The sequence below is a fragment of the Vigna angularis genome, chromosome 3 (genome assembly GCF_016808095.1).
Source record: "Vigna angularis cultivar LongXiaoDou No.4 chromosome 3, ASM1680809v1, whole genome shotgun sequence".
Taxonomy (NCBI): Eukaryota; Viridiplantae; Streptophyta; class Magnoliopsida; order Fabales; family Fabaceae; genus Vigna; species Vigna angularis.
Window position 1 is genome coordinate 38,872,466 of NC_068972.1, and position 26,446 is coordinate 38,898,911.

At 33.5% G+C, this 26,446-nt stretch overlaps 3 protein-coding genes across 4 annotated transcripts; all 3 read right to left on the reverse strand.

Annotated features, from left to right (window-relative positions):
- Positions 1-5,104: 5,104 nt before the first annotated feature.
- Positions 5,105-6,766, reverse strand: LOC108324171 (zinc finger A20 and AN1 domain-containing stress-associated protein 8). The gene is made up of 2 exons (XM_017557030.2): positions 6,609-6,766; positions 5,105-5,921 (listed from the first exon to the last, which is right to left on the reverse strand). Exon 2 carries the CDS (start codon positions 5,905-5,907, stop codon positions 5,389-5,391), a length of 519 nt encoding a protein of 172 aa, XP_017412519.1. The 5' UTR covers positions 5,908-5,921; positions 6,609-6,766; the 3' UTR covers positions 5,105-5,388.
- Positions 6,767-17,323: 10,557 nt separating this feature from the next.
- Positions 17,324-19,625, reverse strand: LOC108325162 (probable RNA 3'-terminal phosphate cyclase-like protein). The gene is made up of 6 exons (XM_017558182.2): positions 19,208-19,625; positions 18,956-19,108; positions 18,671-18,849; positions 18,418-18,593; positions 18,078-18,294; positions 17,324-17,759 (listed from the first exon to the last, which is right to left on the reverse strand). Exons 1-6 carry the CDS (start codon positions 19,410-19,412, stop codon positions 17,550-17,552), a joined length of 1,140 nt encoding a protein of 379 aa, XP_017413671.1. The 5' UTR covers positions 19,413-19,625; the 3' UTR covers positions 17,324-17,549.
- A 1,748-nt stretch (positions 19,626-21,373) lies between these two features.
- On the reverse strand, positions 21,374-25,721 carry LOC108324196 (amino acid transporter AVT1A). 2 transcript variants are annotated; one of them, XM_052875507.1, is made up of 12 exons: positions 25,289-25,716; positions 23,968-24,218; positions 23,655-23,869; positions 23,449-23,472; positions 23,178-23,358; positions 22,871-23,090; positions 22,637-22,772; positions 22,501-22,524; positions 22,249-22,390; positions 22,085-22,128; positions 21,825-21,887; positions 21,374-21,582 (listed from the first exon to the last, which is right to left on the reverse strand). In XM_052875507.1, the coding sequence occupies exons 1-12, from the start codon at positions 25,465-25,467 to the stop codon at positions 21,490-21,492; spliced, it is 1,572 nt and encodes a 523-aa protein (XP_052731467.1). In that variant the 5' UTR covers positions 25,468-25,716; the 3' UTR covers positions 21,374-21,489. The 2 variants fall into 2 exon arrangements, with proteins under 2 accessions (XP_052731467.1, XP_052731468.1); XM_052875508.1 differs by lacking the exon at positions 23,449-23,472 and having other exon boundaries at positions 25,289-25,721.
- Between the last annotated feature and the right edge of the window lie 725 nt (positions 25,722-26,446).

Below are 26,446 nucleotides of genomic sequence, written 5' to 3' on the forward strand. Positions count from 1 at the left end.
TTTAGTAATAGCTTTGTTTAAGCCATGAGGTTAGGAGCGAAATTCATAGCTTTCTTGTACCAATTGTGATTTTTCTACCCATTAACTTAATTGATTTCTTGTCCCAACTATAATTTTTGTGAATATCAAAACACATATTCATCAAGTAAATGAATATCCTAACAAGTAATCATATTTACACATATTCAAAGGTTTAGAAAGGATTTTGTTTTATTTGATGATTTTATTCTCCCCTTCTATTTGTATTTTCGTTTGTGATTCTTATACTCTACATGTGTGGAATTGTCACACTGAGTATAGTAATAGGTGTATATGAAAAACCTTATAGCATATTGTAAGTGAATAATTTGGTGTAAATGGTGTTATGTTTAGAGGAAGAATAGATAATGAAAATGTGTTGGCCATTGGATCCTCTACATACATAAATGTCCCATTGATTATTCTGGCTGTTGGAGAATGAAAAAAAAGGTTAGGAAGAAGGTGCTAGCTGAAGAATTCAAGAATATGATATGGATGAGATTAGTTGTGATAATAATGGATGTTGATGAATGATGAGTCTAATTAAAAAGTTGAAAATTAAAAATGGAAAGAAAGAAATTTGTTATATAAGTTTGGACTAAGTTGGGTTAAAATATATTTTAAATTTTAAACTCTACTAACTAAAAAAGGGAGTTGCTCCCTCCACCCCCACACGTCTCTTCCTCCACCTCCCCAATTTTCTAAAATGCCAATTATATCCTTCTAAAATGACAATTATATCCTCAAAAGTTAAAAATTTTATTTTTTTATTATTTTAATATTTTAATTTATTTAAAATTTCTGATTTACTTTCCTCTGCACCTCTTCCTCTCTTCCATTTCCGTTTACCTTTCTCTCTTCCGTCAAGCTTCTTCTCCATTTCTCCATTTTCGTTTATCATTTTCTCTTCAAGCCTCATCAACCTTCCACTTCTATTTCTCCATTTCTTTCTTCTTACCATATATAACATTTAAAATTATAAATTTAAATATAAATTACTGTAAATAAAATAAACAAATAAAATAAAAACGAAACGTAAAAGGAACACTGCCTCTGGACGGATGACATCCTTCAACGGATGTCAACATCCGTTTAAGGCAAAACGGATGTCGACATCCGTTTCGCCTTAAACGGATGTTGACATCCGTTGAAGGATGTCATCCGTCCAGAGGCAGTGTTCCTTTTAGGTTTCGTTTTTATTTTACTACGTTTTGCGGCTCATGAAAGGATTATAGGCTTGGATATTCAAAGGATTATTGGAAGTATGGGAAGGGTTTAGGGTTTAGAATTATAGGAAGGATTATGACTACGTACCTGGAGAGGAACCACGACAAGGACACTACACCATAAACGCACTGCACCACGTATTGCACCGAGAACAAGAGGAAGATTGCTTGATAATTCTTTTCACGATCACCAAGCTTTGCAGAAAAATATTTTACTCATACAAGGAACTACGTAGTTTATCAGTGAAATATGTTATAAATGAATAAAATTAAAAAACAATAATTTTAAAAATAAAATTTTACTAAGGGGCAAAATAGTAAAGGAAAGGTGGAGGAAGGGGCAAAAAAGTAAAGGGGAGGTGGAGGAAGAGATGTGTGGGGGTGGAGGGAGCAACTCCCACTAAAAAATCGGCTTACTCGAATTAAATCTGTGATAAGTCGGATTAGTGAGTCAGGTTGATGAATCAATCTGGTTAATTTTTTTTAAGTTATGAAACCTAAATGCTCTCATAGATTGGTGACTGTCTAAAGACAATAAACCTTCAAACAAATTCCACGAAATGTACAATACACATTTCATTCAAACTAAGTTTCAAATTTGATTCAAATTCATACTATTTCATTCCTTTTCTCTCTTTCGATCATCTCCAGGTTACTTGTTGCTTCTTGAAAAATAGAATTAATTTCTAGAATCAAAGTTTCATGGTCAAAAGTCTCTATATATCTTATAGGTTGCAATTTTATGAAATTTTTCCTGATTGACTTGGACGGGGTAATTTTAACTCAAAAGGTCGCAGTTTTATAGAATTTTTGTTGTTTGACTTGGACAGGTAATTTTAGCTCAAATGGGTGTTTATATCTCTCAGCTTCTATCAAAGTAATGATCTTTTTATTTAACTTCACGCTCGTTGACTATGAGCTGATTTTGAGCCGATTAAAAATAGCAACGTAGAAGAAACCTTGAATGTGTATTTACCTATTCTTGTATTGTAAAGTATTCTTTGTTGTAAAGGAAAGTTTTCATTAATTTCTCTTATTATTTTTAAGTGCTACAGCAATTTTAGGGCTTACCGTGATAATAAACCGTTGAAGGATTTGTTACTTTTTCAATCAATTCCAATCTAAATTTTAAAGAGTTGTTTTATTTTCTTCTATATTTATATTTATATTGTAATATGATTTTGTTTAGATTTAATCACCTAACAAGATATTATGACTTCTTGAACTGTACAGAAAAAGTTATAGTCTTTAGTTTAATCCAAGCTATACTATAGAGTGGGTATCTAAAGTATATAAGAGCTTTCGAGGTGGTTTTGTTTTTGGACCGAAATAAAAAAAAAAAAGCCTACTTTTATTTCCTCTATATCAATGGTTTGCATGCGAAGGTTTGATTACAAAGACAAGTTCTATGTCTGAACAGCATTCCATGCTTGAACAACAGTTCATGTACTAATTGTGTTATGCACTAAAGTGTACTTCAAGTTCAAGTTCAAACAAGTCAAATACTTCAAGTTTAAATGAATCAAATATTTCAAAATCTCATCATATAATGGAGAATTTTAAATATAAGTTTTTAAATATACAAAGTAACAATAAAAACTATTCCCCAATGTGTTTTGTTTTTTTCTAATTAAACAGTAATATTTTCTTGAAAATATTTTATCTTGACTTTTATTTTAAAAATTATTTAAATTCTTATTTATATGAACGAAATTCGGTGATAAAAACTACAAGCCCAAATGAAAAACCTGCAGGAATTTGTTTTATTTTACTTCGAACATAAGATATAAGTTTGAGTAAATTATCTCAAACTACACATATTTACATTTTTCAATTCTACAATAATATTTTTAGAACTTAAAGGAGTTTTTAGAATAAAAGAATTTAAGAAAATATAAAAAAAAATGAAAATCTCTGCATAATTTGATAAACTAAGAGGGGTTGTTTAAAGGAGTGAGGAGTTGAACTTTTAGTATTATAGTGACTACTTTCGAACTAAAAAAGATTGAAGTAGATGGTTTCTCCTCTCATCTGCAATAAAATTTGAAGTGAATAGTAAAAAAAAGGGTGGAAATGGTAGTGGCAAAGGAAGTGATAAGAAACACAAGATATGGAATCATATCTCTCCCTATTATTGATTCAGAAATGGGGGACAGTGAATGTGTGTAGTGGACACCCAGAAGTCATAAGAAACACAAGAAAATGATGGATGCTAAAGGCATCTTCTTCACTGCTGAAAGGATCAGCTACCTTGGTGACAAGACAAACCCCAAAATGAAATCAGAATGCTATAATATTACCAAGGCCATGCAGATTCCAGTCCCCACCAATACTGTTAAAAACATTACACTGTCCATAAATAGCACCAGAGTAGTTTCTGACAGTATACTACAAACAAAATTAGACATCAGAAACCTATCATGCAAAACAGAAATGCCACAGCCAAAATGTTTCAGTACTAGATTTTCTTATTAAACATCAAAGTCAACACTCAAATACTATTATGATACTAACAAATTTTCATGTCATACCTAAACTAGAATCACATTTATAAAAGCTAATTTCCATTACAAGAACAAGGAGAGCAAACCCCTGGCCTAAAACATCTATGTCCCTCCTGGTGTTCGGGGTTTAAACCAAATTGATCAATCAGAAATTATGTTTTGATAAACTGTCTACTAGTAGTTAACATAGAAAGAACTCACGGAACGACCAAGAATGATGACAATGCAATTAACTTCACTAAAATGGGACAGACTTCAACAATTGTGTATGCCATCATATTGAAAAGATGGAATTTTTTATCTGACTATATCCGAAGGATTTACAGACGATTTTATCGAGTGTAACAGTGTAGAGGCAATGAAGCATCCTATGTATAGAATCTTGAATTACATAAAAATGTGTCAGAAGATAATTGTTTTCAAACACACATATTGTGAAGGGGATTTCTGCAAACATAACATGGCTAATTTTGAGATTCAAACATCAGATTAGTTTTTAAGTATCAGAAAATCCTCATTCCCTTGCAACTTACAACGAGGATCAGAATCCCCCCCCCCCCCCCCCCCCCCCCCCCCCCTTCTAGATGTTTGCTCTGTAAGATATGAAATGGAGACTACTTTGCCTAGAGGAGCTAGTTCTCCTGGTTAATTTTGTTTTCATGTTTTGCTTTCTGTTGTCTGGCACTCATAGCCTCCAATGGACCCAAAAGAAAAAAACTAAAATCACTAGCTGAATGAATCATAACTATATTTTAGATGTAAGAGATATCATAACAATACTCAATTAGGGGTAAGCCAAGAACAAAGCCCAGAAAACAGCTACACATTGAGATATCAGATATTTTTAGCATATAAAAAAGATAAACATTTGGTAGGCCTCTAAGTCATGTACAACAGAAGAAAAAGGAGCTTAAGATGGAAAATGTTTGACCAAGGAAATAATTTATACATAGTTATGAGAAGAGAGATGGGAACGCATGAAGGAGCAAGAAGGAAACAGTGATGAGAAGTGTGATAATGAGGAATCAGAGTTACATATGTGCGACAGGAAGCTAGGGGTTCAAAATACTTTTGTGGGTAAGGCTGCAGAATCCACCTTCCCTAAAAGACCTCACTTGGTGGGAGACCCGGGCACCAAGTCTCCCAGTTTTCTCTTTTTGCTACAGTATCAGTTTTTCTGTTTCTTGAGCTACATGTCTCCCGTGGAGGAGACTTCCTGCTTCAATTCTATCTGCTTTCAGTATTATCAGTTCCCATCAACGTCATCGATTTATTAAAAATAGATAATGTTTAAAGTAAAAGCACGTACAAGAGTAAACACCATTAAACACCATTGATGCAAGAAGAAGAAAAAAATGCAGACCAACCAGGAAATCAAATTACAAATGAGCCAAAGGTGTCCATCAAACCAGCATAAAATACTCATACTGTAGCTAACAAGTGAATGCTCACCAATCAACCAACAAGGAATGCGGGGTTTCCCCAAACATGTGCTAGCTATCATGTCATGAAGCAGTATCATGGCATGGATCAGTATAGACACTAAAAGGACACTTCAAAAGCCAGACAGCAAAAATATGTGAATTTGCTGAGGAAAGGTGAGACATCCAACTTCATATTTCAACCAGTGTAGTGCATCCCTAGATTTTATCAAGCTTATCAGCCTTAATTGCAGGGTTGGCTTTAGCTATAGCCTCACGACCAACAGTCTGATAATCAAAGGGGCAATCGTGTTTGTCAGAATAGCGGTGCATTGCACAAAAGAGATTCCCACATTTGCAGCTGAAACCGGTTAATCCAACACGCTTCCGGCAAGTGGCGCATCTGCTGGGACCTGTCTTAGCTTTCATCTCCAAATTCTGACCGGAGGATGAATCTCCAGAAATATCAGCAGAGACTGTCTTCATCTCCACATTTCCAACTTGAACATCCACAGAACCTGCAGTTACCGCCTGCTTCCCGCTGCAGCCAGAGCCGCCATTCACAATGTTCTCAACCGACGCTGCTGCAAGTTTGTCTTGTTCCTGCTTCAAGAGCATGTCTTTGTAACATTTGGAGCACATATTCATGGTGGAAGCCCTTCCAAAGAAGCCACAATTGTTAATGCAAAGAATTGGCCTTTCTCGAGCCTGGCATCCTGTTTCATCGTGAGACTCCATTGTTTTATGACAACCTGCAAACATACCGACTCAGCCTCTCTGGAAACTATGTACACAGAAAAACCTATTTATTCACAAAATATACACAAATTCGAACCTGAACAACGAAATCTAATATAGAACATCAATAGAGATGAAAGATAATAAACACAGGGATTACAACAAGGACAATATGCAATACCAAAATCGTAACAACACATATATCACCATGTCAGTAATTCATGTCAATCACAACTATGAAGAAACGGGACCAACAGTATTGTTCTTATTCGGTCACAACTCCCGACTTTCTCCAAATTCGGTGTGCCCTTGGAACAAAGCACAACCATCACTCTACCCCTTTTGTTTTCAAAACCGTTATTATTTCGAATCAATTAAAAACAAGAAAAAAAACAACAAGAACCCACGAAATCTACATGAACACTGAACCCTGAGTTCCAAATCCCAACCAACACATCAACTAAAACCACTTCACTACCAAGTCAATCATGCAAAAAAAAACCCAACAACCCAACAAGCAAACTCACGCCAATAATTCCAGAAACGAAACAACCCCACAAGCCACTGTCAGAAAAATTCAAACTTTAAACGCCCATCATCCACAATCAACCACCCCACCAAGAAAAAAAACACACCCAGAAAGTAATCCACACCGGAAAAGCGATGAAGAAAAACAAAAAAGCACTAATAAAACTTCTGACCTGCGTGCCTCGTTTCACGGGTGCTGACAGCGTGATCAGGCAACCGCTAAGGGAAGAGAAATTAGAGAAAAATCAGAAGAAAGGGAGACGAAGTGAGAGAAAATAAGAAGAGAAATAATTGCGACCTTTATAGATGACGAAAGAAGAGTGAAGAAAATTGATGATATTTTAAAATTTTAATTAATTTAAAATTAATTAAATAATGAGAATGAAAGAAGAGAAGTAACAGGAAAGTACAATGTTAAACGCCGCTAAAGAAAGAGTGAAGAGAAGAAAGTATGGGTTAGGTTGGGTCGAATGTCGTGTCAAATAGAAAACGTTGCTGTTTGTTTCTATAAACCCTTTTATCAGCTAACTTCTCCTTTTCTTTTCCTAAGTCGGTGATACTAACAAAACCACCCTTTATTTCTTTTTAAATTACATTTTTGCCATTCACTTGCTTAACCATACACATACATCCTTAATCATCCATTATTCATTCAAATCAATTATATATAAAACTAATTACTAGATATTTTTCTGTTATAAGATGAAAAATTTTCTTATATATGAATTATTTACAATGTTGATGACGAAAACTTTCAATCAACCTTGATTAAAATTACTTTGTTTGTTAATGTCACTCAATAAAGTTTTTCATCCTACATTGGTTTAAAAGTAAGTCAAAAAATTATATTAACCAATATTATTAAAAGGTAACTCGGCAACAAAAATAATTATTGTTGTCAATTAAACGTAAACTTAATTAATATTAATAAATAAAAATTCTTACTAAAAAATATTGCCAAAATTTGATGAAGGAAATTGAGATGCATTAAAGAGATGAGCTTTATTGAATTGGTAAAAGTTGAGGTAATGAGATTTTGAAATCCAATTAAATACATATTCCAAACTCAACTAATTTCATTGAAGATCGATTAAGCAACAAACCTATCCGATGATTGTGTTAACAAGGAGATCTTAATTTAAGACTCAAATTTTATACAAAAATTAACATGATGATAGTTGTAAAATTAAAATTAGAAATATTATGTTTCAGTATTAACATTGACGCTTTTTTTATATATAACTTTTGAATTTTATTGACTTAGGTGGATTAGAAAAAAAAGAATATTATAAATTAAACCTTTTTACCGTTAGAACTTAAAAATAAAGTATTAAAATAGATAGGTATTTTAAAATAAGGCTTAATAGCATCTTTTGTCCCCAGTTTTGTTTGATTGTGTCAATTTGGTCAATGGTTTTAAAAACGTGTCAACTTGATCCTAACTTAATAAATTTTGTGTCAACGTCATCCCTTCCATTAAATACGCACAACAACGTTAACTTTTTTTTTCCCTCCTCTGCTCCTCTACAATGCAGCAGACATTTGTTTTCTTTTTATCAGTGCTATCTTTTCTTCTTCCTTTTGTATACCAAAAAAAAGTGTGAGAGAGAAAATTGGATCATTGGCATAAATAAGTTTTATTTCATTCATCAGAAAATTGGATCGTTGTCAGTGTCGTTCGGTTAAAGGCATTTTGTCGTTCAATGCACATATTTCTCTGTTCCATGAGCATTGCCATTGGGTGTTATAGACTTCTACCGTTCGGTACAGAAATTGTTTTTCGCATTCGGTGTATTAGACTTCTGTCGTTTGGTGCAGAAGTTGCTTGTCGTTGTTCCATCACCAAATTCTCCACCCAGAAGATATCAACTCATGCTTCTCATGATGGCGGTGATGACAGTGAAGATCTGTTTTGCAGGTTTGAGTGGAACAGATGATGGTGTAGTGGCTGCTGGTGCGGTTCTGGATAGAGGTTCTTCACCGAACGGCTGAATTCTAATAAACTGAATGCGAAAAACACCTTCTGCACCAAACGACAGAAGACTAATACACCGAATGATAATGCTGATGGAACAGAGAAATATGTGCACTGAACGGCTAAAGTATAATACACCGAATGCGAAAAACAACTTATGAACCGAACGACAAAAGACTAATAAACCGAATGACAACAGAGAAATATGTGCACCGAACGGCAAAATGCCTTTAACCGAACGACACTGACAACGATCCAATTTTCTGATGAATGAAATAAAACTTATTTATGCCAACGATCCAATTTTCTCTCTCACTTTTTTCTGGTATTACAAAAGGAAGAAGAAAAGATAGCACTGACAAAAAGAAGAAAAAGGTCTGCTGCATTGTAGAGGAGCAGAGGGGGGAGAAAAAAAAGTTAACGCCGTTGTGCGTATTTAACGGAAGGGACGACGTTGACACAAAATTTACTAAGTCAGGATCAAGTTGACACATTTTTAAAACTAATGACCAAATTGACACAATGAAGCAAAACTGAGGACAAAAGAGGCTATTAAGTCTTAAAATAATGAGACATAGTATTTTAATGTTAAAATAATTCAATAATATAAAGAGAATTTCAAACATGTCTCATTATTTAAAACACTCACAATCTCTCTAAAACTCATTATCTGAGTTCTCTTTCCTTTCTTTCTAAGATTTTTGACTTCTAACTCACTTGTTTGACGATTAGAAGATATATAGAAGATTACAGCAATGAGTTCTTCATTCTTCACCGATTGATTTTTCTTATAGAACAAATAAGTTTCTACTCATTTTTCTTTAATTCTTAGTTTAAGACACATGCAACTAGAATTTTATCGTATGTGTCGTCTACTTTATTTTTCTATCTCTTTGTTGATCAGTGGTCCTAAGGACTTACTTTGATCGTGGTTCTGTAGTTTGTAGGAATTTTTAGAGTTTAGTGAGTTGAGACAAGGGTTGTACACTGTGTAGAACTGTGGTAGTTTTCTCGATCAGGTAAGGGAAGCTAATGATCTTCCTTTGATTTTATTTTTATTTGGTACGAATGATTGGTGGTTGTTAACATGTTATGTTGACTTAGTTGAAATTGGAATATTTGTTTTAGTGTTAATTGTGATTTGAATGTGTAATTATCTATTTGATGCTTAATGCCTTGGATGATGTTATTTTAGACTTGATTAGTCATGTGAGTGTTGTTGTTGTGAAGTTTAAAAGTATACAATTGAGGTGTTGTTGAGAAGTGGAAATTAGGCGAAGTTAATTTTTTGGTCTAAAAATAAGGTGTTGACAAGTGAGATTTTGAAGTAAAGGTTGAATGGGTGTAATTGAGTTTTTGGGTCTATGTTATGGTCATTTAAAACTTGTTTAAGCTTTGAGATAGGAGAAATCTAATGTAGAATTGGGCAGTAGTTAATAGGGTGTGTTTTTGTATGGTTTTTTATTCATTTTAGTGGTTTTGACTAGTGAAATTTTAATGTAGTAGGTTTGTGCTGAAGTAGAAGATTTGAGGTCAAATGATGAGTCATTTCTAACTCATTTAGACCCCTAGGTTGTTAATTTATCTATTAGAAAGTGTAGAAGTGAGTTTAGGTAATTTAGAACAGTCAAGTCGGTTTAGTGTATCTAATTTGAGTTATAAACTTGTTTTTAAATCATTCATAGTGTATAGGATGCCATGTCAATCATTTATATAAGTATATGTTGGAATTCAAGTGTGAGTCTAAGTCCCACATTGGATAAAAATGAGAAAGTAGAACACTATATAAAGATGAAAGACTCATTAACTCACATTGCCTTAAGGTTTTGGGTAGAGAGTGGTGTCAATCCCTTATATGGTTGGGCTTAGATCTTATTGGTATTTGTGTCTCCCCGGTGAACCTCCTCTTTGTTGGACCCAACAGTATAGGGAGCAACCAAGGTCAAATTAAAGGTCTCTACTCTTCTAAGTGGTTGTTTCAAGTTATGTATGAATGTAAGAAGCTCAGTCTTGGGGGTTATCGTCATAACTCGACATTCATACTATATTCAGATGGTCAAGTCTAGGTTCATGGTATGCTTAGGATTTTTGTTTAACTTGGTGTGAAAGGTGATATATGAAGAAATGTAATATCTTAAGTTTGTCTTTTTTAACATTAATTTACCCTTTTGTGTGTTTCTTCGTTTGTTTGTTTATGTATGAATGATTTCTTTTCCTATGATTGGTGTGAGCAGAGAATGATGATATCTTGGTTGAGTAGACTCTGAAAGGTAAGGAATCATAGGTATAGCTGGATTAAAGTAAATGATTTTGTATAGATGTATTTTGAGAAATTTTATGTAAATGTTTAGGTTCCTTCTCTTTTGGTGTTGCAAATATAGAATAGATTTATAGTTATATTGGATAACTGCAATATTATTTAAATGAGATGTTATATTTACTATTAAATACAATTTTTATTTTATGAATACTAAATTTTCATAATACTTTTTCTAATTTTGCGTTTGTTGTTGGAATTCTGTTTTTTATAAACAAATTCTTAACAACATTTTCTTTTAGTTTTATATATTTGTATTTTTATTTATAATAAATTATTTTATTAAAAAATTATAATTATTTTATAAGTTCGTGTGAATATAAATTTAAAAAATAAGTTTTTAATTTAATATTTATAAATTAATTAGAAATAAGAAATTGAAGAGTGATTATAATAAATAAGATAATTTAAATATATAGGAACTATGATAATAAAAAACTATCATAATAAAATATTGTAGGGTTAAATATGTTTTTAGTCCCTAAACTATTGGCCGTTTCTGGTTTTCGTCCCTCTTTCAAAGTAAGGTACGATTTGGTCCTCAATCTTTAAAAAACGTTCGTTTTAGTCGAAAAAACGAACGTTTTGAGGACTAAAACGAGGACTAAAAACAAAATTTTGAGGACTAAAACGAACGTTTTTTAAAGATTGAGGACCAAATCGTACCTTACTTTGAAAGAGGGACGAAAACCAGAAACGGCCAATAGTTTAGGGAGTAAAAACATATTTAACCCAATATTGTAATTATGGTTTTTTTTAAATTAATTTTGATAAATGTGTATTTATTTGGTTAAATAATTTATGTATTTTGTGTGTGTAATAAGGTAGAAAAATAAAATCAAATAATAATATGATTGTAGGTGGAAATATTTGAAAAGAACTTTAATGAAAAGTTAGGTTTATTTCTAAAAATATATTTATTTAAAGAAAATATTAAAAAATTATAAAAAATTTAAAAATATTATTTAGAAAAAATATATAAATTTAAGATATAGAAAAATACAGAAATTCTTAATAGAATTTTATAAAAATTTAAAATACAAAAAAGGTATAAAGTTCAAAAATTCAAATTTAAATTTAAATTCAAATTAGATAATTATTTGTTGAAGTTGTAAGGACTGAGAAGAGTTAGTCTTGAGAATGCAAGTGACAACAGATAATGGGACTGAAAGTATAATAATAAAATAAGTTAATATATATATATATATATATATATATATATATATATATATATATATATATATATATATATATATATATATATATATATATGCTGGATTTAAAGTTCCTTCATTATCTCAAAAACTTGCATCGCTCTTTAAAGCCACTATCTTTCTTGTCCTCTCTGCTCTACCTTCTCTCTTCCATTCCTCCTCACTGAGTTGTTGGATTTCCAATCAGGAGATGCCCAGACGTCCACAGCGTAGAGGGCTCCATAACTGACCAATCAGTTTCTTTGTTATAGCCGGGTAAGCTGTTTTCCCTTTTCTCCGCATGTTCTTGAGCTGGATCATGTGATTTCTACTGGTTGCATGTAACTAGTAGTGTTATTCCTATACTTTCTATCAAACTCTAGCTCTAAGAGCTGTTTCTATCACCAATTTGGTGGTTTGTAGGATTTGGTTGAGTTCATTGCTGTGTGAGGTACTATTGGGGCATTCCGGTGAGCTGTGTTGTGTGACCTCTGAGGTAAGGGGAGCTAGAATATTTCTTTAAATTGGTTGCATGAGGTGTATGTATACTGAATTCTGAATTGATGTACTGTTTGGAGTTGTATTTTACGTTTTTGAGTATATTGTGTGATATGTGTTGAAATGTGAAATCTGTGAACTGTGCTGTGATGTTATGAAGTGAGTGGATGAGTTTAATTTACTATAATTGATTAGGTTGGGAGTGATTTGGGGTGTGAAATTTGTTACAACATTGTTTAGATAGGAAGCATGGTGAATTTGTAGTGTTTTAAGTTATTTTGGAGGAAGTGAGATAGTGAATTTGAGAGTTAGGAGTCTAGGGCTCTTGTAGTCTGTTGGGACAGTATAGGGAGGTTATTTGTGACTTGTTAGAGTCATCAAACTGGTCAAAAATGGGTGCAAAGTAGTAGAATTGGATTTGGGTCCCTAAGTTGTGGAAATTGGTGTTTTAGAGTTGAATTTGAGTCTTAATCACTCTAGATTTGTAGTAAGGAGGGTTGGGATCATCTAGATAAGTTTAATTAAGTATAAAACACGAATTAGGGGTGTTAGAAGTTGGGGAAAATGACTAGAAATGGTAAAGAGTGTGTGAGTTGCATAATTCTGTAGAATTTGCGTTCTGCAGATTATGCAGACTCGTTGAGCGAATTGTTTCCCACAGCGAGTCACCCTGGCGAGATGCTCTCTGTCAGGCCATTCGCACAGCGACTTGGTGTGCTGTGCGAATGGCTAGAGAGGGTTGCTCCCTGTTTGGTGATTCGCATAGCGAATCTGGACGCTGTGCGACTGGTGGTTGCCTGGGAAAATGCTAGTTTAATTCGAATAGCGAATTTAGGGCGCTATGCGAGGGTTTATGGTCTGATAATGTGTAGTAGAATTTTCAGTTTAGCATAGCGCACAAACTTGGTGCGCTGAGCGAATGGGCTTTAGTTGAGCGCACAGGCTTGGTGCGCTGAACGAATGTGAGTGAGTAAAACCCACTGTTTGTGTTATTCACACAACGAGTTTGGTGCGCTGAGCGACTTGCCCAGAACCTGTTTTTATTCATTTTACTCCTGTTTTCTGATAACCTTGAACTATGTTTTGATTATTAGCATGGTGTAGAAGTATCTATGATAGTGTATGATCAGTGAGGTTATATGTTTGGATTCCATGTGATAGTATTATGGTACTTGGTTGTTCATGTCTTGAGTTAAGTTTCAAAGTGACAATATGGTTGATGGACGTAATTCCATGGATCTCAAAGGGAGGTTATATGGTGGTGCCCTATGTTATGGACGTAATTCCATGAACCTCACAGGGAGGTTACATGGTGGTGCCTTATGTTGTGATCCACAGTGAATTCTCTTGTTGAGATTCAAGTATGTTTAGAATGAATGCAGGAGCTCAGTCTTGGGGGTTATCCTGAAACTCCAATGGTCTTTCTTCTCACGTAGAGAGGATTGATCCATGTCGTGAGGAGTAGCAGGAGATCTTAGTCTTTGAGGCTTTCAGTATGCTCCAAGGCGTGGTACAAACTAACCTCGTGAGTGTGGTAGGGTGAAATCCATTGGCAATGGCTTTGCAAAGCAGTAGAAGCCATCACGAGTGCACGATCCGCCATAGCTCGACAATCATTCTAAGTCCGGATGAGTCAAGTTTAAAGTATAACATGTTATGATGTGTAATCCAGTTTACTTGAATTAAACATGTATGTTTTGTGTTATTGTAATAGTATGATCTTTGTATATCTAGCTCACCCTTGCTTTTGTGTTTGTCTGTCTGTGTACTGTTTTCTCTTTTGCGATGATCACCTTAATGGTATGAGCTTGGGGATTCAATCTTTTCAGTTGGCTAAACGGTAAGTTAGATGAGAAGTTTGAAGTGTAGGTTGTGCTTTTGGTCCTTCAGGTGAAGAATTTTATTCTTTGCAAACCTATAGTTTGTTGTATCATTATTTATGTAATGTTCAATTTAGTAGTTTCATATTACTAAATTGGGATGTTACATAAATTATTTGTTATTTAAATTAAATTTAATAATTAAAAAATTTACTTGATAATAAAATTTTAGTTTATTTTAGTTTTGAAAAAGAGTTAGTAATAGGTGCTGTAAATAAAAAATAAAGAATAAGATGAATTAAGCAAATTGATTTGAATTAAATTTGACAAATGCATATATATATATATATATATATATATAGTTGAAATAATTTAATTTGTTAAAATTTTGGTATAATTTGTTAGAAAAATAAAATTAAATAATAAGTTGATTATAAGTAAAATTATTTGAAAAGAAGTGAAGTAAAATATTAGATATTTAATTAGAATTATTGTATTATCAACTTCTGGAGAGTAATTGAAGGGATTTGAGAGGATTTGAAGATAATTTTTTTTTGTTTATTTGAGTGAATTTGGAAGTAAATTTTTTTAATCTGTCACGTCAATCAAATCCTACACTAATTCTTACAAATTTTACTTCCAAATTCATTCTCACTTACCTCCAAATTCATTCAAATAAACAACAAAAAATATTATCTTCAAATCCTTTCAAATCCCCTCAATTACTCTCCAGAAGTTGATAATACAACGATGTTTAAATATTTTTTTTTGGTTTGTCCTGGTGTTGTACAGTATAAACATTTTTTTGGACCCATAATATTGTTCTCCTAAATCCATCTTTGTTTTTATCCGATTTTACATCGTTTATCTTTTGATATTCTTTTCATTTACAAATTTGGATGTCGTATTTGGTCAATGTAATAAAAACTTATTAAACACAAAAAAAAATTATTACATAAATTATTTTAATTAAATAATACATTTATCAAATTTAATTTTACAAAAAGACAATCATAATTGCAATATTTTATTATGATTATTTTTCTATTATCATATTTACAATATATTTAAATTATCTTATTTATTATAATCATTCTTTAATTTTTTATTCCAATTAATTTATAAATATTAAATTAAATATATTTTTTAAATTTATATTCACATGAGTTTATAAGAAAATTATAAATTTTTAATAAAGTGATTTATTATAACTAAATATAAAAATCTATATCATTAAAAGAAGAAAAATGTTACTAAGAATTCGTTTCTCAAAAAATTATAATTTCAATAGCAAACATGTAAAATTAGAAAAAGAATTATTGGAATTTAGTCTTTGAAAGAAAAAAAAAAGTGTATATGAAGCGAAAAAAGCTTATAATAATCTACTCACGAAAATAAAGTTCAGAGACAAAAAAAAAGTCTATTAACAGTAACATTACTTTAAAACGCCAACATTGAATTAAGAGTTAATTATAATAATTACATTAGTTTTTGAAGTTGAAAAAAACGAAAATATTAACAGAAATTATAAAAGTCAAAACCTTTATAAAACCTAAATATAGAACTGAAACTTCCTTATAATAAAATAGGTATAATACCAATTTTGGTTGAGAATATTCGAAATGGTCCCAATTTTTGTTTGGTGTTCAATGTTGTCCTAAAAAATGTAATTTATGTTCAATTTAGTCCTTTTTACAGACGGCGTTTAAATCGTTAACAGACCAGATGTTCAATAAATGACACATCACCCTTGACACGTCATCATCATCTCCTATCTCCAAAAACCCTAATTTCCCCTACACAGAAACCCTAGCCACCACCTAACCCTAACCGTCGCCACCACGGTCACAGTCAACCACCATCTTCGCACCTCCATCATCTTCTCCACCACCTTAAGCCCTAATTGTTGAAAATGTATTTCTGATTAGGGTCTCAACTCGCCAGACCACCATCTTCGCGCATCATTTTCCTCGCGCTTCCAAAACCTTAGGCCGCCACCACTGCTACGCAACAAAGCCCATTTCAGGCCGTCACCGCCGTAACAATCGCGTCACTCAATGCGAGAACCTGCAACCACTACATCTCCATCTGCGACGTCATCCATGGCCGCCGCTATTACTACCACTCTCCCTTCTTCAACACGCCGCTACGGCACACACCTCCATCATCCTCGCCAACCCCAAACCTACAAACCACAAGAACCAGAAATCCACCGCGGCACACACCTCCATCACCTCCACTATTCGATAGCCTCACCCCTTCAGTCGTTCGGTTCCCTTCTTCTCCCTCACTACTCGACCTCTTCCTGCCTTCCAACTCACAACGCCACAAAGGACTCCACGTAAACCAATACATGACATTTCCCTCTGTAATTGCACATCTGGACATCTGGCCGTTAACGATTTGAACGACGTTTGCAAAAAAGACCAAATTGAACACAAATTACATTATTTAGGACTACATTAAACAAAAAAAAAAATTAGGACCATTTCGAATATTCCCAACCAAAATTGGGACCAAAATAGGTATTAGACCAATAAAATAAGACTCTAAAGCTTCTTATATGAAAATAAGACCATAAAAGTTTCTTACGAGGACTTTCTATAGTAAATGCTCAGGTTCAAGTTCAATTATAAGGAAAGGCCCTTGATCTTGTATGACCCTAATGATGAAGGTTTTATTCAACTTGTGTTTCCTGATTCTCAATGTTTTTCTGGGGTTACTTATTTTGAGAACATCTTCTCTCACACCACAGCGCTCATAATATAATGTCTAGAGCTAAAGGGTCTTGCCAGTTCATATCCCTAATTTTACTAATAGCTAATGTCAGATTCTTCAAACTATCAGCTTGTTCCATAGTGTATTTTTGCTAATTGCTAATCAATTTTTATGTTTTCTTGTTGGAAAATGTTGCAGAAGAATGTAATAAAATATGATGCAGCTTTATCAGAGCATTAAGTTTTGGAGAATCATAGACACTAACAGCCGCATGGTTGTTATACACAGGGATTTTCTTGAATGGTACTGATAATGGACAAGTGCTTGTTCTCCAGGACAAAAGAAATGCTAAAAGGAATAAAATTCATGTTTAAAACGCTCAAATATATTTATAGCTAGCAAAACTGGGTTACAATTGAATCTGAATTTCACCTGTTAATTCATACGGGAGAAGGGTACATCATGATCATTGGCATAATATTACATATTGAAGCTGCTGTTGAGGTCTTTTCCAGGTGTCAAAGTAGCAGTTGCGTCAAAATTGCAATTCGTTCAGACTTGTATTTTGGATTTATAACACTGTTGAACGCGCTTTATGATACCTTTCGAGAAAGGTTCTTCATGCCATAACCAACACACTTGAGAAAAACTGACTGTGTGTTCGGCTCTGGTTTGATAATGAACTTCAAATTTAGAAAATCCCTTATGTTTCTAAGAGTCTCAACCCCGTACTGAGAAAGTTTTCCAACGCGAACCTTTGAAACATCTTGAGGGCATAGTGCACAAAGAAGAAATAGCAAGCCCTATAAACCAAATCAGTAAAAAGAAATATTAGGGGAATCCTTCACAAACGAGCTTAAACTTCAACATATAGACTAGTAGCTACATATTCTAGCACCATACTATGAAAAAAATTATGATTTTTTTTTATAATAGATTTTTTTTATTTGTGATATAATTTTAACATAGATATAGATTTAGTATGGTCTTTTCATATTTATTTTTTAAAATAAAATATTCATGTAGCTCTACCCAACCAATATGAACTTGTTTGAAAGAAGTTTTTGTTACGTGCTTAATACCAGTATAAAAGGGCAGAAAGAAACTGCCGACATACTAACCTGATGTGTTGAATCTACCACTCCATTTTGAGCTATCTCACCAAGTAAAGCATTGGCAGTCCCCACACCAATATCCTCTGGAGGCATCAGGTCTCTTTTTGCGTCATCTGGAAGGCTAGAAGTATCATCATCCCTGGAATGAGAAACAGCAGTGTCTGCAGAGATGAAGCAACCAGAAGTAGTTTCCGCAACAAGCGAAATCCCATAGCCAGGAGAACTGCACGAGCGAATGACAAACAAAAGGAGTTACAATACTATGACTTTCCCTATTTCTACCAAATGTATTTCCAAAATTGAAATTCCATGTTGAACAAATTCTACTGAGTGGAAGGAGTCATACTTTCCAGCCTGAGGACCTGATCTGTGATCAGAGAAAATGTGCACATCAGAAACCAAAGGATTGATTATTCCACGGGTAGCTTTAATCATGCTATTTTCAAACTGAACGGACACCCTGGTTGAAAAGGTAGTTCCTCTAATTTTCTTCACAAAACCTTCATCAATCCAACTAACAGCCTGCCAGGAAGAACACATAAGATAACAATCAAACTTAAAAATAAAAAACGAAATCATAAAAAAAATTTGAAACTTACAGATAGACTCTGAACAACAGGAAGTGATAAAACAACTTCGCCACCACCATCGGGAGGTAATCCACGACTCTCTATTTTAAGCTCCAAGCCTTCAGAGGGAACTCCAAAGCGCTTCAATATGGGTAAAGCAGTAGACTTGAAGGTATCAACGGATGGATCCTTAGAATCATTCGTAATTCCTGACAAACAATATTAAAAAAAGTTATAATTTAAACCATCCAAATATCTTGTAAATGGTCCTTCAGAGATAGGTTTCAAAGTAGAATAAAATTATAACTACTATACCTTTGAGCCTAATCGTGAGGGGCTGTTTGGCAAACAAACACAACACAATGAGTGGCTCCAGAAAATAGGCAATGGAGCGCGAGACGCCACAATCGTGAGCACGGTGTTGCCTGCCACCGATAATAGTTCCAGGTTTGTACTTTAATTTGGTACCTGTCCAATCCAAATAAAATTAATAACCAATCCTCTGGTGGTGGTTTACTGCAACTAAACCTGATTGAAAAATTAAAAAAAATGAAATTAAAGAAATACCAGTTTCGTTGATTTCTACATGGCAATCATCGCAGACAGTTTCAAAGAGACGGAGGAGTGAAATCTCGTGGTTGCGGAGACCTGGCCAAGTCTCGTCGGCGCGAATGTCTTCGATGAGAATGGGAGTCGAAGAGAGAGTAGCGAGAAGAAGGCGTTGCCGGAAGCTCTGGCTTCCCAGCAACCTCTTGTACGCCGTTTTCCCCATTCTATGCAAACACCTGTGTAGTTGAAGCTGCAGATTTTGATGCCCCGGTAAAAGAATGCAGAACGGAAAAAGAAGAAGATACACCCATGAGACCTGTCAACTTGATCCACAAATACGACCACGAGCCCATCAGCCTTTTTTTTTTCTAACCTGGAACGAAGAACAATTGGGGGTTCTTCCGGCACCCAATGTTTTCTTCCTACACTCCCCAGTTTTTGCCAATGCCAATCATATATTAAATAGTGGCTTGAATACTATTTTTGTTTCGGGTGTTGCTCCCTCCACCCCACACGTCTCTTCCTCCACCTCTCCAATTTTCTAAAATGCCAATTATATCCTTCTAAAATGACAATTATGTCCAAGACTTATGATTATCACCAAATGTCTGCACCCTTCATTCAGGTTAAATTCTATTTAATATTTGAATAAATTCCTCCCTCGGGGAGAGAAAATAAGAAACTAAAATGATTAATTTTGACTTTAGATTAAACTAAACTAGGAAGACAGGTTCATAGAGAAGCTTATCCATTTAAGACTATTTTTGATTTTGCATGTTACTTACTCGATCCTGTTGCTTAAATTGGCTACTCGTTGTGTTTGAGTGTTTAGATTAAGATGCTGAAAATTCTCGCATTGTTGGGAAGTGGTGACAAGCAGGCTAGTGGACACATGTACACCGTGCTCGGTGATATAATTAGGAAGAGTGATTCCATGACCAACATAGGGAATGCTGTTCTCTATGAGTGTATATCCTCAAAACGGATGTCGACATCCGTTTCGCCTTAAACGGATGTTGACATCCGTTGAAGGATGTCATCTGTCCAGAGGCAGTGTTCCTTTTACGTTTGGTTTTTATTTTACTACGTTTTGCGGCTCTATAGGCTTGGATATTAAAAGGATTATTGGAAGTATGGGAAGGGTTTAGGGTTTAGGATTATTGGAAGATTATGACTACGTTCCTGGAGAGGAATCACGACAAGGACACTACACCACAAACGCCTGCACCGAGAACAAGAGGAAGATTGCTTGATAATTCTTTTCATGATCACCAAGCTTTGCAGAAAAATATTTTACTCATACAAGGAACTACGTAGGTTATCAGTGAAATATGTTATAAATGAATAAAATTAAAAAACAATAATTTTAAAAATAAAATTTTACTTGAGGGGCAAAATAGTAAAGGAAAGGTGGAGAAAGGGGCAAAATAGTAAAGGGGAGGTGGAGGAAGAGATGTGTGGGGGTGGAGGGAGCAACACCCTTTTGTTTCTATTCTCATTCAATTCTTTTCATGTAATCATTTTCTTAATCAAGTTTTAATTTTTCATTTTTTCCATTAATCTTTCTTATAATTTCATTTAAATAATTAATGGCATGTGAATATTATATATCACGTGTCACATAATAATTTTTTTTGTAATTTTTGTAATTTTTAAATATTTTTAATTTTTTATTTAAAAAAATTTATACTTTTGCAGGATTCGTTCGATTATATATATATTTTAAAAGAATGATAATGGGTTATATATTTTGTGTTTATCTATTGGTAAATCAATTTATATTTATGTATTGTTTTTAATATATATACTACGTTAGACACTTATATTAACTTTAAAAGAATCATTATAAATTGAAAATCTTGTATGCTAGCTAGCTAGTTTTAAGAAATTAATTTCTTTATTTCCGCTTGAATTAACACTAACAATTAAATTAAAAGACGTAACGTCAAACACCACGTTTTTTTTTGGATAAATAATTTTAAAAGTAGCTAGATAAATTAAATCCTGAAAGGACAACTGGTAGTAATATTTTTGTAAGTTATGATTTGTTCAACCAAACATATATAAGTAATTTGTTTTGTTCTTAATTTTAATGCAATTATATTTAAAATATTCAACTAAATATTTTAGAAATTGATAATTTTATCAATGTGTATTTTTTCAATAATATAAAAATATATATAATTAAAACAAACAGACGGATTTAATATCTATTTTAAAGCTAAAATAACTTGTCCACACAGTAATCCAAATAGATGTAGGTTGGATTCAGAAACACTCTGCAGAAAGACTACAATGTCTCAGTAACTGTCTGCAATACTCAACACAGAGGAGTATGTTCCAAGGACTGCACAAATCATTCCAAGTACAGCAATTGCAACACTGAGTGCAACCTGTTAATTTCAAAAAACAAAAGGGAACTTAGTAAAATAGTAAGAATGGATATTCACTAAAATATGAAAAAGTAAAAAGGAAAGTGTATAAACATGACCCAGTATTGTTGAATATATGGTTCAGTTTTAAAATTAAGCCTGAAATTATACTCTGATGTATGTAAAATTGGGTTGCAAGAACGATTCTGTGTTATCTATTATACTTTTTATAGGAAAAGAAAAATACAAGATCAGACTGTTACCTGTGACTTTGTAGCTTTTTTCCCAATAATTTTCAGGAAACATAAAGTTGGCATTATGGCTGACTGAAAGAAATGTCATTGTTAAAATTAGATATAGCAGTTTCATTCAAATTCCTTGCATGAACTGAATGAATAACAATAAGGCAAAGTACAAAGGACTAAGAATAAAATAACAACATAGAGAAAGTTATACAATGATTCTATACATATCATAACTGTTGAAGAAAAAGAGATAGAGATATAGTCAATGCATTTCTTACCACAAGTAAACTGAAGAGAGAACCAATTAAAGCCATCACAAGTCCTGGAATTACAATAAAGTTATCATTAGTTTTGAAATTATGAGTATATGGATATAAAGCTAACGTTACATAATTTTCTTAGGTGGTCACAACCAATAGTAAAATCTAAATCCAAAGCTTACCAAAAAAGGGAACCAGAAAAGCAACACAAACTGTAGATGCAACAAGGGCTGTTCTAAGAAGAATGAAACACCAATATGTGGTTGAGATTCTCTCTGGCAGCAACTCCTCTAAACTCCTTGCCAGTGGGTTCAGCAACAGAGCATATGTGTTTACTGTTAAGGAAAAGGCTAAACTAAAAAAGGACTAATGAATTTTGCAAACCATAAACCAATAAACAATCTTTCATAAATTATATAGCTTTGGCATAAAGGATATTTAGTGAATGGGTTAATAACCTGAAAGAACAGCACAGAACATGAAATTCGGGGTCAAAAGTTGTTGCTAGCTAGAATAATACTACAAAAATAAAAGTAGTGCTAAGAGACCAAAAAATTCTCAAATACTCACCGTTGTCCACAATGCAATTTTGGAAGCAACAGCACCTGGTGGCATATTCAATGTTATCTGAGACAAAGTGCCATCACCAAACATGAGAAATCCCATGATTGCAACGCTTCCGTATATCAAAACACACAAAGAAAAACTGTACCCAAAGAAATGAGTCCAAGAATCAGGAAAAAAAAACATCAAACATGTTGTGTTTTGTTTTGCCCGTGAAAGAGAAGTTACTAGGTATTATACCATGTTATGAGGGCTTTGGTAAACTGTGTCTTGTCAGCCATGGACTGATAAATGTTTGGGAAAACCGAATGTCCTGCAAAGCAAAATCCATAGACACCAATAGCAAATGGAATGCCATTCCACTTTACCAATTGACCAGTGTGATGGAATCCAACACCTTCTGTGGTCCCAACAAAAAGCACACAGATAATAATCAAAAGTGTTGCAACAACTCCTCCAGCTGCAGATCATATTACAAGTTCCAATAAGCACATGTTAAGAAGAAAAATTTGAAAAAAAAAAGGAAATTTTTTGGACTTTGGAGCACCTGATAGATAAGAAATTAGGCGAAGATCCTTCAACCAAACAGTTGGGAGAATAATAAGTGCTGTCAGAACTCCAAAGAGATGCATAGTGTCTAACTGGAAAATACCCAGATTTAAGGAAGTACCAGGAAACAGACTACTGAGGTTGTCTCCTTCCAAGGTGATGAACTCCACACAATATGACTGCATCCATTAATAGAGATTGTACATGTGGTGTAGAGCACAAAATGCAGGTGTTTCAAAGGAAAGAGAAGAAATAGGAAATGCACTTACATATAATTCAATGTACAAAATGATCTGCAACAAATATCATAATAAGTAAGCATAGTAAACATAATATCTCAGCAATCTCTTACAAGTATGATGCAGATTTAGATTAAACAACAGAATGAAGTCATGCTCTTGTACATTTTGTGAGGACCCTAAAACATATAAAGATCAAAGGTAATTAATTTAAGTAGAGAAATAGATTAACTCACCGATACAACAATACGGCCATATCTTCCAAATGCAGCTTCTCCTATATCTGGGTAGGTAGTGATTCCTTCTCTGCTTTCAAAGCAGTGTCTCATAAGAGTTGCTGTATAACAGCAAATAACTGCAAAAAAGAGCATCACTGCAATGCCGATCCACCCAGCTTGGTTCACTGTGTATGGTGTAGATAGAAGGCCAACTCCAGCCATCACATTAACGCCTACCAAGATACAACATGTCTCATAAAATGAGCAAGTAGAAATAGATTTTTTTTGCATGCATGCATAGTAACAAGATTGCTATGGAATAACACAGTACTATTGAAAACTGTCTGAGTGAAGCTGCATCCATATCCAATGGGTAATTCTCCAGTGAAATGGCGTTGTACTGAGGCTTTCTCCCACCAAGTTGATTGATTAGTGCCTTCAGAAGATAGAAAAGGTGTCTTTCCATCAATGTCTAAGCTACTCTTTGAACGATTGTCAAAACTAGAATATATAAAACTCGGCCCTCGCAGAACTGACTCCAGATTTGGAGCAGCAGCTATTGTGTAAGAATCCGTAGTCTCTCTGTCATAAGAAAAGAAATGGGGTGAAAACAACAATAAGAGAACAATATCTGAGCTCAGCTCATTAAAGTTACTATAAACCAGATAAACAAATACTACCAAAGAAATTTAAAACAAATTTGATGCCATACAAATCAGTTCTCACTCGGAAAATAGCAATTCAAATCACTAACTATTATAAATTTGATGTAAGAATTTTCTACGAAAACTCTTTCATGGTCTACATCACCACTTGTATACACTCCCGGCTAATTTTCACACTCTCGATTTACAAGAAAAAGTTCTAAAATCTAGTTATCTATCGAATGAAGATGAGTGAGATCATAGAAATGGGTCATGATCATGGACACATGTGGTTTCACACCGTATTATGATTTATCGTTTTGCCTGCAAAAAATATAGAAACTGAACTGCGAAGAAGCTAGAAAATGACAACTCTAACTCTGCAGTGTTATAAAAATCAGAACAAAGATTGTGCTATAAATTAGCCTTTAAAATTAACGGACACGACAAAAGGAGCCAAAACAGATGTTCGACATCCAAATTTCAAACTAAAATTACAAAAACCACATTTGCTCCTCGACCAAGTTCGATTCCTAAATATGAGCCGTGTTAAATACTCACAAAAAAATATTGTTTTGTCGTTTTCAGTGGTCTTTGTGGAAAATTTCACACTAATAAAAATAAGACTAAATTAAAGTATACACATAAAGCAATCTCAGATCAGAACTATATTATACATAGCTCCAGCACATATCTTAACTATCATGGCTGGATCTATCGATCACGCGCCGTGGAACTATTTTCAGATCATGTTTAACATCATTCTCATATGCAAACTTCATGTTTAAAAAACATTAAAACTCTCACACAGACTACAACACGATGAAATGAAACCAAAGTATGCAAGTGAGGCAACATGAACTCCAAGCGTCAAAACAGAGAACTTGACCATGATTGACTCTGATGACAGAATAAACAACGAATCAAAAACATAAAAAATTGGAGCAAAGAGAAGTGAACAATGAAGAGTGTTAATTAATAATATATGTATGTAGATTATATATATACTTGTAACTCTGAGGCCATTGGTGAGAAGAGAAAGAGCGAGGCTCGACATCACTGTCTTCTTCACTGCTACTTTGGTACTTGTCAGCTTCAATGTCCTGCTGCTGTTCTGCATCGTCGTCGTTCTCGTCGAGCAGAAACTCAAGGTCTCTCTCCTTGCTGATGTGATCGTTCTGAACCATGGTTATGCGTTGGTGATGATGATCTGATAGCAGAATAAGGAAATAAGAAACTAAGAGAAGAAGAGAAGAAGAGAAGATGAAAATGTCTGGTGCAGATTGGGTTCGATATGGAAGCGAAAGAGACAGAGCGTGAGACAGAGCGTGTGACAGAGGTATCGAGAGAAAACGTGAAGGAAGGCAGCAATTGAATGAAAAGAGTTAAAAAAAGTGTGAATGATTTCACTGAGAGCCACAACGTGGCGCGGCAAGTGGCACTTATTGTATGGATCGTCGAAATTAGAACACAATCCTTAATCGACAGAAATCATTATTCAATAGGAAAACGACATGCAGACCCAAACAGACAGACATGCTTGTTTATACCAAATTTCAGAGATCAAACTCTCCTTAAATTATTGTGCCGTTACAAATGTTATATGACATGACAGCTTTCTAACTTACAAAAGTCTTATTAATTCTTCCTGCTTTGTCCAATCATAAATAATTAATGAACAACAAAAGAATCACTTTAATTTCATTAATGTATTTTATATCTACTTCCCTTCTATTTAAGTTTAATTTAACATATTAAAAGAATTTTTCTTTTGCTTTATGTTTCTTCTTTATTTGTATATACACACATTTATTTTGTAATCCCAAATAATATACACTTTTAGTTATTACTCATATTTAGTTTTTCCTTGTAAATTTATTTATAATTTTTTTCTATAGAATATTTCTAATTATTTTTTATTATTAGAAGGTAATGACATTTTTGTACGTAAATAATCTATTTAAATCTTCTAGTTTACGTTAAAAAATAAATGTATTTATTTCTCTATTTAGAAAGAATATATTTGTATAAAACTTATTTTTCAATATTTTCCAGTCTAGTATTATTTGATTATGTAAGAAGATGGATTTTTCTGAATATTTAAATAAGTTTATGATTTATACATTAGTGATGATTTAATTATTGGTGAGTGTAGGTATTAGAAGC